Genomic DNA, 18,527 nt, shown 5'->3' with positions numbered 1-18,527 from the left:
AATGCCTACTAGTATCAATTAGTAGTTTTGCAGCTCTACCTAGCAGAAAACAGTCCAATAAAATGGTATTAGCTGATAACGGGCTCAAACATGGTTACTGAATAGATAAATAAGATATCACCACTCTAAAAGGCCACCTTCCAGGAGTTTTCCCCTCCTGTATTTACTAGTGTTTTATACATGCTCTCTTATTTAATTGCCGATCTTTGCTCACTCATTTCAAGTGCAAATAAGGTCATGAGCATTACAACGTTCTTTGGAAAGAACAGAAGCACGAATGTATTAAGCAAAACCACTGCTCTGCTCCCCAGAACAAGTCAACACCTGGCTTTCTTCTGGAGAAGGTGATTAGTGTTTTGCCCAACATACTAAATTCTGGGAAAATGTTCACTTGAGACCTCTGTTAAAATCCACAGAGGATCCGTGATCTTAGATCTCGGTCAGAGTGAGCTTGTAAGATCCTCCAACTTCTTCAATCTGCAACTGGAAGGTATCTTCATTAGAATAGTGTTTCACGATGTTATCATCCATGTTGACCAGAATTCTGGAAAAATAAATCAGGGATATATTACCGTTCTAAATGCCAAAGACAGCAAAAGTGCCCTCAAACCTCAGAGAGCCTGGACTGTCCGGGGGTAACACAAGATCCCTGCTCACTTATCTCTGACTCATTGCTTCCTATAGCAGCTCTATCTGTCCTTACCCAAACTGGGCATCAAGGCTTGCAGCTGTGCTTCTAGGATCTGAACAAGAGGGTTAAGTCTGCCTCCTGGACCAGGGAGGGAGAGAGCTCTTGGAACTGGCAGAAATCCTTCTGAAGCTGCAGACACTTGAGCAACCTTGGGGCTCTGAACTGGTTGGTTTGACTGTTATAAACAATCAGCACAAAACCCTGCAGAGCTTGCAGGGAAAAGGCCTCTGATGCTTGGCCACTTCTTTCATTTGCCAGAAAGGTCAATACCTGTGTGTCTGTGTGCACGCATGCATGGGAGTCTGTGTGCACACACAAAGCTGTCCTTAGCAGTGGTTTAGTTACCATAAATTCAAAACTTTTTCAGTTATTCTGGTGGGGTAATTCTGCTATGAAAGCACAACCCTTGAAACTACATTCCAAAGGGGACTAAAGGACGTAATTTTCTGGCCAGAGGGGCTTTGGGGAAGGGGCTGAGACACTGAAGTGACTTTAGAGAAAAATCAAGAAAATTACTGACAGATTGAAAGGAAAACCAAAAGTGGACCATGTTCAGGAACTCAATTATTTATGCTATAAAATAAAAAGATGGTGGAGTGCAGCCTCTGTGGGGAACGGGCACTTCGCAATAAAGTTCTCTTCAATTTAGCCCACAGAAAGACAACCAGGTTTAGTAATTGTAGCCAAATGCAGATATAGTGAGTACAGTTAACCACTGGAACAATTTAACACGGGTTGAAATATGTTCTTCGTCACAGAGAGTCTTTAAACAAACTGAACTCTTCTTCCTCTGACATGATCAACTCTGGTTCAAATAGCAACTAACTCAGAGAGGTTCTGTGACTTGTATTTACCCAGGAAGTCAGACTACATATTTCTATAGGTTTCTTCCAGTCTTCAGCTCTATGAATGACATTGGAATGTGTATACGTTGCGTGCACATACACATATCTGCAAATGGCATTTGCATACGTGCAATGCATGGAGGAATTATAAAGCAGATTTGCCCACAGGTTTGAAAACAGGAGTTCATATTCTCAGACAGTTGCTCCATAGGTACATACTCACCCCTTTTTACATTTTTTGAAGATTTTTCCTATTTTATCAAAAGGAACGTCATACTTGTCAGCTATCTAGAACAAAAGAAAGCAAGCATTGGTGAAGCAAGGAGACTGTTGGCATTGTCTTCCACTTACTATATTACAGAAAGGAACAAAAAAAATGTCTGCAAATGAAAACAACTGCTCTGCCCTATAAAGGCAATACTAAATCCTGAACTATAGCATAAGCCTACAGACAAATCACAGAATCATTTAGGTTAGAAAAGACCTTTAAGATCCTCAAGTCCAACCATTAACCTAACAATGCCAAGTCCACCACTAAACCATGTCCCTAAGCGCCACACCTACACATCTTTTAAATACCTCCAGGGATGGGGATTCAACCACTTCCCTGGGCAGCCTGTTCCAATGCTTGATAAGCCTTTCCGTGAAGAAATTTTTCCTAATATCCAATCTAAACCTCCCCTGGCGCAGCTTGAGCCCATTTCCTCTTGCCTATCACTTGTTACTCAGGAAAAGAGACCAACACCCACCTCACTACAACCTCCTTTCAGGTAGTTGTAGAGAGCGATAAGGTCTCCCCTCAGCCTCCTCTTCTCTAAACTAAACAATCCCAGTTCCCTCAGCTGCTCCTCATAAGGCCTGTGCTCCAGACCCTTCACCAGCTTTGTTGCCCTTCTCTGAACACACTCCAGCACCTCAATGTCTTCCTTGTATTGAGGGGCCCAAAACTGGACACAGTATTCCAGGTGCGGCCTCACCAGCGCCGAGTACAGGGGGACAATCACCTCCCTGCTCCTGCTGGCCACACTATTCCTGATACAAGCCAGGATGCTGGTGGCCTTCTTGGCCACCTGGGCACACTGCTGGCTCATGTTCAGCCGGCTGTCGACCAGCACCCCCAGGTCCTTTTCCTCCAGGCAGCTTTCCAGCCACTCTTCCCCAAGCCTGTAGCGTTGCATGGGGTTGTTGTGACCCAAGTGCAGGACCTGGCACTTGGCCTTGCTGAACCTCATACAACTGGCCTTGGCCCATCGATCCAGCCTGTCCAGGTCCCTCTGCAGGGCCTTCCTACCCTGAAACAGATCAACACTCCCACCCAGTTTGGTGTCATCTGCAAACTTACTGAGGGTGCACTCAATCCCCTCATCCAGATCGTTGAGAAAGATATTAACCAGAGCTGGCATCAAAACTGAGCCCTGGGGAACACCACTTGTGACCGGTCACCAACTGGATTTAACTCCATTCACCACAACTCTTTGGGCCTGGCCATCCCTCAGCAAAGAGTACGCCTGTCCAAGCCATGAGCAGCCAGTTTCTCCAGGACAATGCTGTGGGGAACTGTGTCAAAGGCTTTACTAAAGTCCAGGTAGACAACATCCACAGCCTTTCCCTTGTCCACTAAGTAGGTCGCCTTGTCATAGAAGGAGATCAGGCTTGTCAAGCAGGTCCTGGCCTTTGATAAACCCATGCTGACTGGGCCTGATCACCTGGTTGTCCTGTACATGCCGTGTGATGGAACTGAAGATGATCTGCTCCATAACCTTCCCCAGCACTGAGGTCAGACTGACAGGCCTGCAGTTCCCCGGATCCTCCTTCCAGCCCTTCCTGCAGATGGGTGTCACATTTGCTAACTTCCAGTTGACTGGGACCTCTCTGCTTAGCCAGGACTGCTCATAAAGGATTGAAAGTGGCTTGGTGAGCACTTCCACCAGCTCCCTCAGTCCCCTTGGGTGGATCCCATCCGGCCCCATAGACTTGTGTGTGTCTAAGTGGTACACCAGTTAGCAGGTCGCTAACCATTTCCCCTTGGATTATGGGGGCTTCATTCTTCTCCCCATCCCTGTCTTCCAGCTCAGGGGGCTGGGTACCCTGAGAACAACTGGTCTGAGTGTTAAAGACTGAGGCAAAGAACGCATTAAGTACCTCAGCCTTTTCCTCACCATGTGTCACTATGTTTCCCCCCACATCTGACACAGGATGGAGGGAGATAAGAACCCCTCTTCTGCAGTTTGCCAACTTCTGTGCAAAAAATTTAATCATGTTCCAAACCTGGCCACTGACTTCTCATACAGCAACACCCTGCCCCACACCAAAAAGCCCACACATTAAAAAACCACTCCACACCCTGGTTCACATCCTCTCTTGGCTCTCTATTCTCTTAGCATACCACAACCATTTTTAAATTCAGTGTCAGAGGGATCAAGTGAAAGCTAGTCATCACAGCGGCTGGTGTAGGAAGAAAATAGCAACAGAGCGAAGACCTCTGCTGCTAAGGACACGAGCTGATCAGAAATGTCCTCCCTTACCCAGCAGGGTGACCTTAGTGTGAAACCATAGCCACTAACTATGGCACTTCACTGTACAAACCTCCAGAAAGTCACAAGGTCAGAAACCTAATCCTGGTTTACTTTGGCAAATTGCTCTATCACACCGACAGCAAGTACCAAACCAATATGCTGTTTCAGAATGCAAAAACACAGGAGGTTTCCTCCAAGCTACAGTTTTGAGCTCTTGGTTCCTTGCTTTAAGAAGTCCAAGTGAAACAACAAAGGTGCAGCTTCACTTCAGGACCATGGGGTAAGGGAGGACTTCACAGCCTTCAATCCCCCTCCCCATTAGCCCCTGCCTCCAGCCTGCCTGTGCTGGCAAAGCCCCACAGCCAGGAAGAGAGAGCTTCAGGTTACAGAACCATCTCTGGGTCCCAAAGCTAATGGCAAGACCTGGCTGTACATCCCCAAAGCCTCCATCCTCTGAGCATGGATGAGGCGTTAGTCACAGAAAGAGGCAGCTAGAAACGTCAGTTTTGAGCTCGCGCCAAACATTACACCATTCCTTGGCATTAAGCTCTGTATTTCCTTTGCAACACTGCAGCAGCAGGGGTAATGGAAGGCTATTTTGGAAGTCAAGTACCAGACAGCAATTTCACACATATGTGCACAGATATATAAAAGTCTTCAAGCACACTCAGAAGCTGAGACTTGGAGCTCTTCATAAGCAGGTTATGAAAGGGGAGGGGAGGCCCCCAAACAAGGCTTTGAAAGACTGAAATAAACCCAAGCCACCGAACACATTCTGGAAATCACTCTGTCTTCTACTTAAAATACCCTCTCTGACATGAGGGACATCCACAATGGGAGTCTGTTGACCATTTTTTGATGCAGCTAGGAAAAGACCTACACAGCTGCAGAAGCAGCTTGGCCAAAGCAGAGCCTGCATAAGAAGGGAGCCTAGAAAGCTCTCTCTCCAGCAGCACCTATCATTTTGGGACTATCTCAGGTATCCAGTCATCAAGCTTGACACACCTGGATTTTCAGGAAGGGTGAGAAACACCTTCTTACACCCAGACCCCACAGCTGTGGGATAAGGTACTCAAAAGGGAAGCTTCCTGAAGTCCCTTAATAATGAATTAAAGCATTATTTACATTAATTTCCACGTTACTGAAAGGAAATCAGCCTTATGCTTCTTATCCAGAAGAGCAGGAATATGTGGACACCAGCTGCGATTGAGAGTCTAGCTCCTGTGACTGTCCAGTGTATAAGACTGGATAGCCAGGGACTAGACGTGCTTTTTCTCAAACTGGAGGCAAGGACTGTAAACCGGCTTTACTACTTACCGCTTCCATTAGACCTTTCAGAGACGGTGTCTTTAACATTAGTGCATCAAAGACTTCCTCTGACTCTTTTCGGACATACAGCAACACTGAAAAGCAAATTGGAGAGGGGAATTAACTGCATAATTGCTCCTCAGAAAAGATCTGTATATGATAGAAGCTAAGCACACAGTAACATACACTGAGGATCTTATGAAGCGATATACATACATATATTCAATACACATTGAAGATTGCATCACGAACATGCATAGCTAGGTTAGCTTAAAACATACTTTTTGCATACAGAAATACTGCATGCTCAAGCATCTTTATAGTCAAAATACTTTTAAATTTCTATTTGATATTTTCTCTATTATTTGAAAAAAGGTCATATTTGAAACATGGAAAGGAGGAACACAAAACATGGAGCTTTGAGACTCTTGGGTCCCTCCATATCGCACAGGTCATTTGCCATAAGATTTTGCACAATAAAATGATTTGACAGACGCTGCCACAGCGGGTGAAGCCATCCTGGCCACCTCCTCATTTTTAAATAATTTATTTGTACAGTCCTCTGCTCCTCTTACATTGTCTCATCTCTCTTCCTCCCCTTGCCATGTTTCAGTAATACTCATACCACCACAGCTGACATACAATGCAGACTTAGTCTCCTGCTAGAAGGGGAATGAAAGAAAAGAAACCCAATTAGGTAAGCATCCCTAGCGTTCTCAAGCTAGCACAGAGTCGTTGTACGTAACATCAGCCTCATTAAAAACTGCATTAAGGCTGAGGAATAAGCCATGAGAGCAAGAAAGCTTGGACTATAACAGCTTTGCTGCCTTTAATCCATCTTCTAATGACTAGGTATTGCAGCCTGGGTTGTTTACAAGGGTTCATCAGCCACAGCTTTGACACACCTGCAACACAGAACAACTACTGGCATATCTAATTGAACAAGGTGAACTCAGGACAGCACAGCACCTTGATGGATTTCCTCTGCTAAAGGCAGGTTTAAAAAAGAAGGACTGGAGATTTAAGAAATGAAGACAGCCCACAGACACTCTCAGTTACAGCACAGGTCGGATGATACACTGGCCAAAGGAGAGAGAAACCCATGTGTCTCGTTTTATGGCATACAGCAACAAGAAAAAACAAGTGTAATTTCCTTTTATAAAATCCATCCTTTCTTTTTATCCAGACTACAGAAATGCAGCCCCATTAAGGGCAGACTTGCTAGACTTAACCTTCGCTGCATCACAAGTTTAATACTCCTCTTTTAATCCCTTAAGCTTTCTCATGGTCTTTCCACACATGACTGTCATCAGGCAGGTAATCCTCTACATCTCCAAAGGGACCTCTCATCTCCTTCCACAACACCACAGCAACATCTGATCCTACATCAAATTGCAAAGGTTGACAACAGGTTAAAAATAAGCCAAATATTCTCTCAGTTTGGCACTCAGCAGTGAATAGCCCGTTTTCTGGCACCATGAAAGATGCAAGTTTTATACTCAGAACCAGTTCTTAGCATTCATTGCTTAAAGTCCTGGAGAAGATTTCCAAAGTATTTTGTAGTGGATTACATGATGAGTTCTCTCCCCCAATCCACCAAGGAGACTGGTAAGCTGCTCAACTCCTCTGTGTCTCTTTCCTTACAGGTTCAGAGCCAATTAGTGTCTGAGTTGGCAGAAAACCCCAGAAATTCTGAATTGTAAAAGATTTGCAGAGCTGAACTACATCCTGATATACAAACTCTTTCTATTACTACTCAAAGCCAGAAAAATCAGGCTAAAGTACACTCCAAAATAAATTAAAACAACTCTTTAACCTCAGATGCATATCTCTATCATGATGGACAAATACTCCAGTAATTCAGTCTCTGAAAGAAGAAAATAATACCTCTTTTTGGTTCTTCTATTCTGGCCATCTTATTCGGAGTGGCAATAAAGTCCTCTTCACCGATATAAGCTCCTCTCTTCAGGTTGGAGCTGTCATTGACAGGGCAAAAAGTTAGCAGTGGTACAAATACAGGGACTTACCCCTCTGTCTGAGGGCAAGACTTCAGCAGGCTGAAGTAGCACAGCTCTTACCTTTCACCCTCCAGTTCTTCTGAAGCAACAGGAAGGACCTTTTAAAACAAAGAGGAGATTTTCTTGACATACACAGAAAAACACACACTGAATTAGCTAGCTAGTGAGAACCTTATGTGGCACTCAGTCCTTGGAAAACACTATAAAGGGCTCTGAACATTACAAAACAAAGTTGCATAAGGACAGACCCATTAGCTGGCGTAACATGGTCTTGTCAGCAATGCTCTCCCCATCCCTCTAAGTGCTATCTGTTAATAGTGACTTAGCAATAGCTCTGTTTGCACCGAAGAGTCACTGGCACAGAACAACAATCCTGCTGCATCTGGCATGAGCAGAGGTCTAACAGCATCAAGTTAAAGGAGAGGGAACCCCTGAGCCCATGGCAGGAGCTGCAAGGAATAGGCAGATGGCTCACCCACCCAACTCACTCGTAAGCACATCAGTAGAGGACACAGGGGAAACCAAGGCTGTCAAGTAGGGAGCCAGCCACAGCTACACTACTAGGAGAAAGATGCTTTGGTCTGAGCAATGAGCATTGGCCTTCATTTTAATACACAGATACTTGCACTTAGGGTTCGTGAAAATTTTATCCAGAACTGGAATTCATTTCCTCTTATTATCTTTCAACCCTGTATCAAATGACACTTTGGCTCAATCTTCCAAAAGCCAGTAAGCATCTTCTTTACCTTTTTTTCATAAAGAGAAAGGATCTCAAATGAGAGAGACAGGAACGTACAAGAGCTAACCAGCTTTCTATATGGACTGGTGTGGAGTCTTCTGGCAGACCTCAGCACTAGAGCCTTCATAGGAAAACATGCAGAAAAGTCAGCCTTAAGGATACAAGTTTATTCTCCATCCCCACTAGGAGTTTAGGCAATGCTCTTAAAAAGTAAGGCTTAGATTATGTTAGAGCACACCAGAACTCCCAGCACAGCAAGGTTCAAGATTTTGAAACTTGGTTGCACTCTAATTTTTTCCCTTCCAGTTTCCTGTCAGCTGGGACTTTCCAGGAATGCTGAGGCAGGGTGCTCTGGCATCGGATCACAGAGTTCACACACTTGCCAGTTCCACAGAATGGATTTTCACCCTGCAGCAGCAGGCTGGAGGAGCCGGTGGTCTACAGCAGCACACCAGGAACCCACTGGACTTTACAGGAGAAAAATCAGCCTGCAGTTCATTCAACGAACTCTCAGCTGGCGATGCTGTGGAAAAATCCTTTCAGGTTCACAGAAACAGGAGTACATAGGAAAATAATTTAATCAGAAAACATCCCCAGTTAACTTCAGCCAATGCGTCTAGGAGCAACATCTCCTGCTCATGTGATACTCAGCCTGTATTTGTTTACAGCATCAATGCAGACAGTCTGGCATTTCGTATGTATACATCCCAGGCTTTCTGCAAACACATCCCATAGCTTCCTCATTCCCACACCCATAAGCTTTACTTACGTGAGCCCCACGCTGAAGATTTGCAAAGTGAACGTCAGGAATGAAAAGGACCGGCTGAGTGTCTAGATCCATGAAGGGCTTGAAGATGGTGATGTCCGTACGTTTGTGTGAGGGAAGCATGGGCACTTTGACATCAGAAACTGCAGAGACCAAAGATTGGAATAGATGATAGTGAAGGCACTGATGGGGCTGTGGCTTTCCTACATCATTTAACAGGCACATGTGCTGTTGAACAAGGGTACTCTGTAGTCAGGGTCAAAGGGAGAAGCTCCCGTGGTAGAGGAGTTTGAACCTGGGTTGTCTACCTCTCAGATGAGGGCCCGGACCCTGAGGAAACAGCTTCTTTCACAGAGTAGTAGAAGTTTGCGCCATCTCTCCAAGTGAGCTGCTTGAATTAAGCTGGGCTGGAGAATGGCCTGGCCACTCACCCCAACAGAGGAACCTAGGTCTTCCACGTACCAAGCAAACCACCCAGAGGGCAAAAGCTACTCCAAATCCCCCCTTCGGCCCACCCGTTCCCTCAGAAGGTTGCTGGACTTCCTGTACCAGGAAGGCAGAAAGATGACAACCAAAGAGACAACTCGCAACCCATGTGGTTCCAGTTGGGAGCCTCTCAAAGAAACAGCACCACAGAAGCACTATCAAACTACAGAGGTGGTACAAATACTGTTTCTTGCAAGATTCTATATTTAGAGTTATATTTCTGTTCCACACTTTCAAATTTTACATTTTTGTTCATCTCACTGTTCATCCTGGTCACCTCAAGCCGCCAGACCCCAGTTCATCCCCCAGCTGGACCAGCACTGTCTCCCACAGAGCACTTGGGCTCTCACGACGCACCAGCTGATGTGCCACAAGCCACCAAGTGGACAGACTTCACCCACAAAGACCCACTTGGGAGAGAGTGAGGCAGGAGGTGCTTTAAATTGCACTTCAGACACGTTCATGTCAAACTGACCCCGACTGAAGACTTCATTTTACCAAGTGAAAACATTTCATTTTGAGTCAAACCAACTGCAAACAAAACACTTCATTTCTCATGTCCCCAGTGGGAAATATATTTTTTCTTTCCTTGCAAAACTAATTTTTTAAAGATTGCTCAGTCCCTGTAAAAATAACTTTGACCAAAAACCACAAACTATTTCTGCTGTTGATGAGTCGATGCACACATGGCATTTGTAATCCTGGAGTTGGGTATAACATCTTATGCATTAAAGCAATCAAAAACTTCCCAAACAAGAGCTAAACAGCAATGGATCATACTTTCCAGGAAAATAAAGGTCACATCAGTCTAATCTCAAGCCTAGGAAATTCATATTGGAAAGCAGCTTTTGTAAAATCGTAAGATCCTAGAAATCTGTATTGAAACTGTTTGCACTTTCCAGCCATTATGCAAAAGGCTGCATGCAGTAATCTTTTGGGATTTGTGAAATACTAACAGTATCCTAAACCTACCCTTCACGATGTACTTTGGGAAAAAACCAAAACCCCAGCCCTTTCTGCAACTGCCCTTGAGCAAATGGGTTCCCTTGTAGCATTATCTTCTTCTGAAGCTGCTCCAGCAGCCTGCATGTGCTGCATCAGGAAAATCCTGCCCAGCAAGCTGTGAGGTGCATGCTTGTTGAACCAGTTGGACTGTTAATAGCACCGCCCTAACAAGCACACTGAGCAGAGCACGGGAGAGCATGCACCTGCCCCATGCAAAGGAAGAACAGGGAGATATATCTTCCTCTAAGTAGCTCTGCTGGTGAATAACTAGTCATCCAAACGCAGGATCTGTTGCAGTCATCTGCAGCAGTTAAAGGAAAGATGCTCAGCAGGAAGAAGCTCCACAGCCTTTACATACTATGGTGCTGAGGCCTTCACATCCTTCACATGTGCAGAAACAACTTCTACTGAAATTATTTACTAAGGACCACTTTGCTCTAGAAGAGTGAGCGTAGGGCTGGCAGGCTGAAGGCTCAGTCTCAAGGCTGCCACTGCCTTGCTGCAGAGTTGTAAACACATTTTTAACATAAGTTAAAGCCTAAGTTTAGGATCAAGCTGGAAACATTTGGAACAGCTCCAGTTCTCACTGCCACCTGGAGCTGCAGGGGCTCCAGCAATGCCCAAGAATCCCACCCTCACCCTGTCACTTCAACTGCTAAAACCCATACCTGACTGAATATGCAGCAGGACCCTGTCTCAGACAGGAAGAACTATGTAGAAGTGAAGTCCTAAGTTACCCAGTACGTTGCAAAACACAATTAATGACTCCATAAGCAACTACTTAAAACAAGCACTATTCCATAGGGGATAAAAATTCACTTAAGCTTTCTACTACACAAGTTATTTGAGCCAAAATGAGATCTAGTATTTAAAATACTGATGGAATAATTTCTACTTACAGGCATTCAACTGAGAGCTGGGGTCAGTGCACTTGCCTTTTCTTTTGCTTTGCTTTCGCTCTTCGTCCCTGATCTTCCTCTCTGCTCCCTGCCAGACAAGAGATTGGGGGGGGGGGGGGGGGGGGGGGAAGAGAGAGAGAGAAGGTCTTTTTAGTTTTGGGGTTTTTTTTTTCAGCTGCAGAGGCAGGAACACTGATTCTTCCAGACCTGTGTTTGTGGAGGTCAGCTCCACGGTACCTGAGCTGCAGGTTTGCCAGAGCGTGCCAACTTTGAGATCTGTTTACTTTTGAGTCCTGTCATCTAATGAAATCCAACAACCATATCCAAGACACAAACACTTGCTTTTCTTTCAAGTCAGATGCAGATATGATGATAAAAGATACCCACAGCTATAACAACTGTGTGAAGTGTGAGATAAAAATCTATCTGAAGTGTTTTAAAACAATAAAAATTGCAAGTTCCCTCAGTTTAAGAGTTCACTAGATCATCATTAAATCCTGATCTATGAAAGTCATGCCACATTTGGATCACCGAGTGCAAGATACCTTCTCGCATGCTCCACGTGGAGCCAGCAGCAGTTATACAAGCCCTCACTGATCTCAAGCTATAGACATGCATCATTTTAAAGCAGGCATTATTTCTTCTCTCTTTTAACAGGGCCCGGCTATGGTGGAATCCACAGACACCTAACTGGGTTCATGCCTGCACGGTTCCTGGCCCTTGAAACCAAGCAACAGTGAGGAGAGCCGTATTTTCTGCAAGGTGCAGGCAGCTATGATGGAGAAAGAGAAGGAAGGAAGAAAGTTTGTATTTAAATCGTGTTCATTCCTCCAGCTCTGCCCAGACCCCACACGTGACTGTGGGTTAACTTAGGGATGTCATGTTGCCAGTTGCATGGGGCAATAAGCCCACAGTAGCTCCCCAACACTCAATCCTGGTGCTACCACCAGATCACTGCCCAAACCGGTATACACAAGTTCTACCTGTCTCCCAACACCCTCCTGCAAAGCACGGTAAAAGGTAACAGTTATCTGGCCACAGGAGGCCATTATTTCTCATTCCCACCCCTGCAAAACTGTCAAAACATGCCCACATCCTTGCATGGCACTGGGGGAAGACTAGATTACCTATGGCAAAAGAGATGTCAAAAAGCACGTGGTGATGGGGTGGGAAATGGTGCCGAACCATGCACAACATGGGAGAAGGGCAACAGCCCTCCTAACCTCCCAGTAAATCAATACCCTATAGGTGACATGATGCCTATGCCTGCTAGGTAGCAGTGGGCACATCTGTGCTAGTAACAAAAAGGAAAATTAGCCTAGATATTTGATGTGCGTTAACATATATCACCTTTTCTCGCACCTTACAGCAGGGACACAGGCAGCTTCAGGCAGCTGCTGTGAAAAAGAAAAAAATTACTAATGAAGACACAGGCATTGCCAGCTTTGCTTGACCCCATAAAGCTGATACAGCCCACTACAGTGAAGACATCCCACCTAAAGCTTGGCGCAGCTGGACCCACACCCCTCTGCGACTTCCCTTCCCAGAATAGTCACAACATCTCAGCTTGACAGCAGAAAGATCAGATATGGCTCCAGACCTGTTTTTCACCTGTCATGTAATGAAGTTCTGCTACTCAAACACTGTGCTACAGAACAGCACCTGCTTCCTTCTGGAGAATGTGCTAATCCATCAAGAGCACACATTCTGATAAAACCTCTGCCCTCCTATACCTACAGCCAGACTTCTGCTTGAAGACCAACTTGTTCCAAGCTACTGGGGCCCAGGTAAACACATCTAAAACCCCACATAAAAAAAATAAAGTCATGTCTTGATAACAGGATTTTCTGCCTTGCCAGCGGAGCTCAGCAACAATCAAGATCAAATACTTTTGAAGAAAAGACACTAGCAATCCTGTATTCTGCAATTATGTAATAAATAAGCTTGTAAGAGGTTTTCTCAACTTTATCGCCTAGAGAACAGCCTACAGTCTGAAAAGCAAGATTTCACACTCTTGTTTATATGTTAAGGGTGGCAAGGTTTTTTTGTTGTTGTTCTTTCCCTCAAAGTCTCCAGTTGTGTAATGGACTCTTGGGCTGAGAAAGGGAAGTGGCATTTTGGAAGAGCTGCCCATCCCTCCCTCCCGTGGAAGAACATGATGTATTTGATAAGCAACATAGATGCAGGGAAAGGATGTAACGACAAGTCACGACACACTGGATTCTGGACCCTGCATGACACCATGGGACTCCCCACTTCCGTGCATGGGCTGCGTCAGTCAGATGTGCTCTGAAGATGGAGGGCTGCTCCCTGGCCCTTCTCTGGACACCCTCTCGTGCTGGGTGAAGCTCTGGCACACAGCCCACGAGCTGTTTGAGCTCTTCTCCTGCCCTGTGGCCCCAGAGGCTGAGCTGCCAGGGGATACTGATGGACAAAATATTGGACAGCAGCTGGCAGTGTGCTCTTGTAGCCCAGAAAGCCAACTGTGTCCTGGGTTGCATCAAAAGAAGCGTGGCCAGCAGGTCGAGGGAGGTGGTTCTGCTCCTCTACTCTGCTCTGGTGAGACCCCATCTGGAGTACTGCGTCCAGCTCTGGGGCCCTCAGCACAGGAAAGACATGGGCCTGCTGGAGTGGGTCCAGAAGAGGGCCACAAAAATGATCAGAGGGATGGACACCTCTCCCGTGAGGACAGGCTGAGAGAGTTGGGGTTGTTCAGTCTGGAGAAGAGAAGGCTCCGGGGACACCTTGTGGCCTTTCAGTACTTAAAGAGGGCTTATAAGAAAGATGGAGAGAGACTTTTTACCAGGGCTTGTAGCAACAAGACAAGGGGCAATGGTTTTAAACTGAAAGAGGGTAGGTTTAGATTGGACAAAAGGAAGAAATTCTTTATGATGAGGGTGGCGAGGTACTGGAACAGCCTACCCAGAGAGGCTGAGGATGCCCCACCCCTGGAGGTGTTCAAGGTCTGGATAGACAGGGCTTTGAGCAACCTGATGTAGTGGAAGATGTCCCTGCCCATGGCAGGGGGGTTGGACTAGATCATCTTTAAAGGTCCCTTCCAACCCAAACCATTTTGTGATTCTCTGATCATGCAACAGAAGGAAGTCTCCATGTTGCTGCGCATCTGCATCAATGCTGCCTCCAGCCGCCTTGCACCATCTCTCTCACTTATTCCAATCATCCCATAAAAACCTTCCCACAGCACTGCCCATCGCTGCAAGAGTAACAGTAGGTCCCAGAGGACAACACTAGCTGTAGCCTGTGAAATCCTGTATTTAATCTTCCCCATGTGCATGCTTAGCTAAGGCACCATTTACAGCAGAGATGGTCTTCTTCCTCTGGGACAGGTCACACTCATCCCCGCACAGCCCAAATATTGCTGGGCCAAGCCTGAATGAAGCTTATGCTGTAACATGGTACAGGATGACAGTGTTATGCCCACACTGCTTTACTCAGGTCTTGCAACTACATAGGATTAGATGAAAACCAAATGTCATGGGCACCTGTGGACCCCCTTCTACAGAGAGCGCACCAAGGGGAACACAGAAATGCACAAAGAAACTTTGTCTCAGAGGCAGCAGCCAAAAACTAGAAACAAGTATCAGGGCAGAAAACGGGTGCTCTTTCTGAAATGTCAGTGCTCTTACAAGAGCCTGGAGAAGGTGGCCAGCATTGGGGTCTGCAAGCATATTGGGTTTGCATGGCAAGGTTTTGGTAGCAAGGGGGCTACAGGGGTGGCTTCTGTGAGAAGATGCCAGAAGCTTCCCCTACCTCCAATAGAGACAATGCCAGCCGGCTCCAAGACAGACCCACTGCTGGCCAAGGCCAAGCCAATAAGCAACAGCAGTAGCACCTCTGGGATAACATATTGCGGGGGGGGGGGGGGGGGGGGGGGGGGCAGGGAAGAAACAACTGCAGCTGGAGAGAGGAGTGAGAACATGTGAGAGGAGCAACTATGCAGACACCAAGGTCAGCGAAGGAGGAGGGAGAGGAGGTGCTTCAGGCACCAGAGCAGAGATTCCCCTGCAGCCCATGGTGAAGACCATGCTGAGGCAGGCTGTGCCCCTGCAGCCCATGGAGGTCCACGGGGGAGCAGATATCCACCTGCAGCTGGGAGGACCCCACACCGGAGCAGGGGCATGTGCCCAAAGGAAGCTGTGTCCCCGTGGGAAGCCCATGCTGGAGCAGGCTCCTGGCAGGAGCTGTGGACCCGTGGAGAGAGAGGAGCCCATGCTGGAGAAGGTTTGCTGGCAGGACTTGTGACCCTGTGTGGGACCCACGCTGGAGCAGTCTGTTCCTGAAGGACTGCACCCCATGGAAGGGACCCACGCTGGAGCAGTTTGTAAAGAACTGCAGCCTGTGGGAAGGACACACATTGGAGAAGTTCGTGGAGGACTGTCTCCCGTAGGAGGGACCCCACGCTGGAGCAGGGGAAGAGTGTGAGAAGTCCTCCCCCCGCGAAGGAAGGAGCAGTGCAGACAATGTGTGATGAGCTGACTGCAACCCCCATTCCCTGACCCCCTGCACTACCCCGGGGGGAGGAGGGTAGAGAAAATCAGGAGTGAAGTTGAGCCCAGGAAGAAGGGAGGGGTGGGGGGAAGGTGTTTTAAGATTTAGTTTTTATTTCTTGTTATCCTACTCTAATTTCATTAGTAATAAACTGATTTCCCCAAGCTGAGTCTGTTTTGCCCATGACTGTAATTGGTGAATGATCTCTCCCTGTCCTCATCTTGACCCACCAACCTTTCATTATATTTTCTCTCCCCTGCCGCTGAGGAGGGGAGTGATAGAGCAGCTTTGGTGGGCACCTGGCATCCAGCCAGGGTCAACCCACCACAATGAATCAGTACCTGCAGCTGTAAGGACACAGGTCTGCTCAAAGGAGCACTCGCCCAGGGCCTCAGACAAGCGTTTGAGTACAGAGTTTGATTCAATGCAGTGACAAACAGTATTCAGCTTGTTGGACTCTGTCCCCAGCTCTCATTGCCAGGCCTGGACCAGATCTGAAAGGCAGCAAACTTCAACACCATTTTTATAAATGCAAATTGCAATCTTCAGGAACCAACCTCACATTGGCTGCATGGGCAACAAATAGGAGGAGCTGGAAGCAATCGTGCAGCATGACAGCTATGACTTAGTCGTCATCACAGAAACATGGTGGGATGACTCTCATGACTAGAGTGCTGCACTGGATGGCTAGAAGCTCTTCAGAAGGGATAGGCAAGGAAGGAGAGGCAGTGGGGTAGCTCTGTATGTTAGGGAATGTTTCAATTGTATAGAGCTCAACAATTGTGATGATAAGGTTGAGCGCTTATGGGTAAGGATGAGGGGGAAGGCCAACAAGGCAGATATCCTGCTCGGAGTCTGTTACAGACCACCCAACCAGGATGAAGAGGTAGATGAAGCATTCTATAAGTGGCTGGCAGAAGTCTCACAATCGCTAGCTCTTGTTCTTGTGGGGGACTTCGACTTGCTGGACATCTGATGGAAATACAACAAAGCAGAGAGGAAACAGTCTAGGATGTTCCTGGAGTGTGTGGAAGGTAACTTCCTGATGCAGCTGTTTACAAATAGAGAAGGACTCATGAGAGATGTTGTGGCTGGTGGCCATCTTGGGCTTAGCGCACATGATATGATAGAGTTCTCAATTCTTGGCGAAACAAGGAGTGGGGCCAGCAAAACCACTACCATGGTCTTCCAGAGGGCAGACATTGGCCTGTTCAGGACACTGGTTGGGAAAGTCCCTTGGGAGACAGTCCTGAAGGGCAAAGGGGTCCAGGAAGTCTGGGCCTTCCTCAAGAAGGAGGTCTTAAAGGCGCAGGAGCAGGCTGTCCCCATGTGTCGTAAGATGAACTGGCAGGGAAGACGACCGGCCTGGCTGAACAGGGAGCTTTTGCTGGGACTCAGGGAAAAAAGGAGAGTTTACCACTTTTGGAAGAAGGGGCAGGCAACTCAGGAGGAGTATAGGGATCTTGTTATGTCCTGCAGAGAGAGAATTAGAAAGGCAAAAGCCCAGCTAGAACTCAATCTGGCCACTGTTATAAGAGATAATAAAAAATGATTTTACAAATACATTAACAACAAAAAGAGACCAAGGAGAATCTCCATCCTTTACTGGATGCAGTGGGGGGGAAACATTGACACCAAGGATGAGGAAAAGGCTGAGGTACTTAATGCCACCTTTGTCTCAGTCTTTAATAGCCAGACCAGTTATGCCCACAGTATTCAACCCCCTGAGCTGGAAGACAGGGACAGAGAGCAGAATGAAGTCCCCATAATCCAGGAGGAAGCAGTTAATGACCTGCTACACGACTTGGACACTCACAAGTCTATGGGGCCGGATGGGATCCACCCAAGAGTACTGAGGGAGCTGGTGGAGGAGCTTGCCAAGCCACTCTCCATCATCTATCAGCAGCCCTGGTTAACAGGGGAGGTCCCTGATGACTGGAGGCTTGCCAATGTGACGCCCATCTACAGGAAGGGCTGGAAGGAGGATCTGGGGAACTACAGGCCTGTCAGCCTGACCTCGGTGCTGGGGAAGATCATGGAGCGGTTCATCTTTAGTGCGCTCAACAGGCATGTGCCGGTCAACCAGGGGATCAGGCCCAGCCAGCATGGGTTCATGAAAGGCAGGTCCTGCTTGACCAACCTGATCTCCTTCTATGACCTGGTGACCCGCCTAGTGGATGAAGGAAAGACTGTGGATGTCATCCACCCGGACTTTAGCAAAGCCTTTGACACTGTCTCCCACAGCATTCTCCTAGGGAAGCTGGCAGCTCATGGCTCAGGCAGGTGTACTCTTCACTGGGTAAAACACTGTCTGGGTGGCTGAGCCCAAAGAGTTGTGGTGAAAGGAGTTAAATCCAGTTGGTGACCGGTCACAAGTGGTGTTCCCCAGGGCTCAGTTTTGATGCCAGCTCTGGTTAATATCTTTATCAACGATCTGGATGAGGGGATTGAGTGCACCCTCAGTAAGTTTGCAGATGACACCAAACTGGGTGGGAGCATCAATCTGCTCGAGGGTAGGATGGCCCTGCCATCTGGACAGGCTGGATCAATGGGCCAAGGCCAACTGTATGAGGTTCAACAAGGCTAAGTGCTGGGTCATGCACTTGGGTCACAACAACCCCATGCAACGCTACAGGCTTGAGGAAGAGTGGCTGGAAAGCTGCCTGGCGGAAAAGGACCTGGGGGTGTTGGTTGACAGCTGGCTGAACATGAGCCAGCAGTGTGCCCAGGTGGCCAAGAAGGCCA

General features: G+C 47.1%; 1 protein-coding gene across 1 annotated transcript in view; it reads right to left on the bottom strand.

Annotated features, from left to right (window-relative positions):
• Positions 1-429: 429 nt before the first annotated feature.
• GRHL1 (grainyhead like transcription factor 1) overlaps positions 430-18,527 on the bottom strand; it is a 46,256-nt gene continuing 28,158 nt past the window's right edge. The window contains exons 10-16 of the mRNA XM_075707553.1: positions 11,310-11,361; positions 8,887-9,026; positions 7,439-7,476; positions 7,248-7,336; positions 5,370-5,455; positions 1,760-1,824; positions 430-544 (exon numbers count right to left, since the gene is read on the bottom strand). Coding sequence (XP_075563668.1) covers positions 430-544; positions 1,760-1,824; positions 5,370-5,455; positions 7,248-7,336; positions 7,439-7,476; positions 8,887-9,026; positions 11,310-11,361 — 585 coding nt within the window. The remainder of the gene's footprint in view (positions 545-1,759; positions 1,825-5,369; positions 5,456-7,247; positions 7,337-7,438; positions 7,477-8,886; positions 9,027-11,309; positions 11,362-18,527) is intronic.

This window comes from Pelecanus crispus, chromosome 3 (genome assembly GCF_030463565.1).
Source record: "Pelecanus crispus isolate bPelCri1 chromosome 3, bPelCri1.pri, whole genome shotgun sequence".
Classification (NCBI taxonomy): domain Eukaryota; kingdom Metazoa; phylum Chordata; class Aves; order Pelecaniformes; family Pelecanidae; genus Pelecanus; species Pelecanus crispus.
The sequence above is the reverse complement of the archived record's forward strand: the minus strand, read 5'-3'. Positions and strand labels throughout refer to the sequence as shown.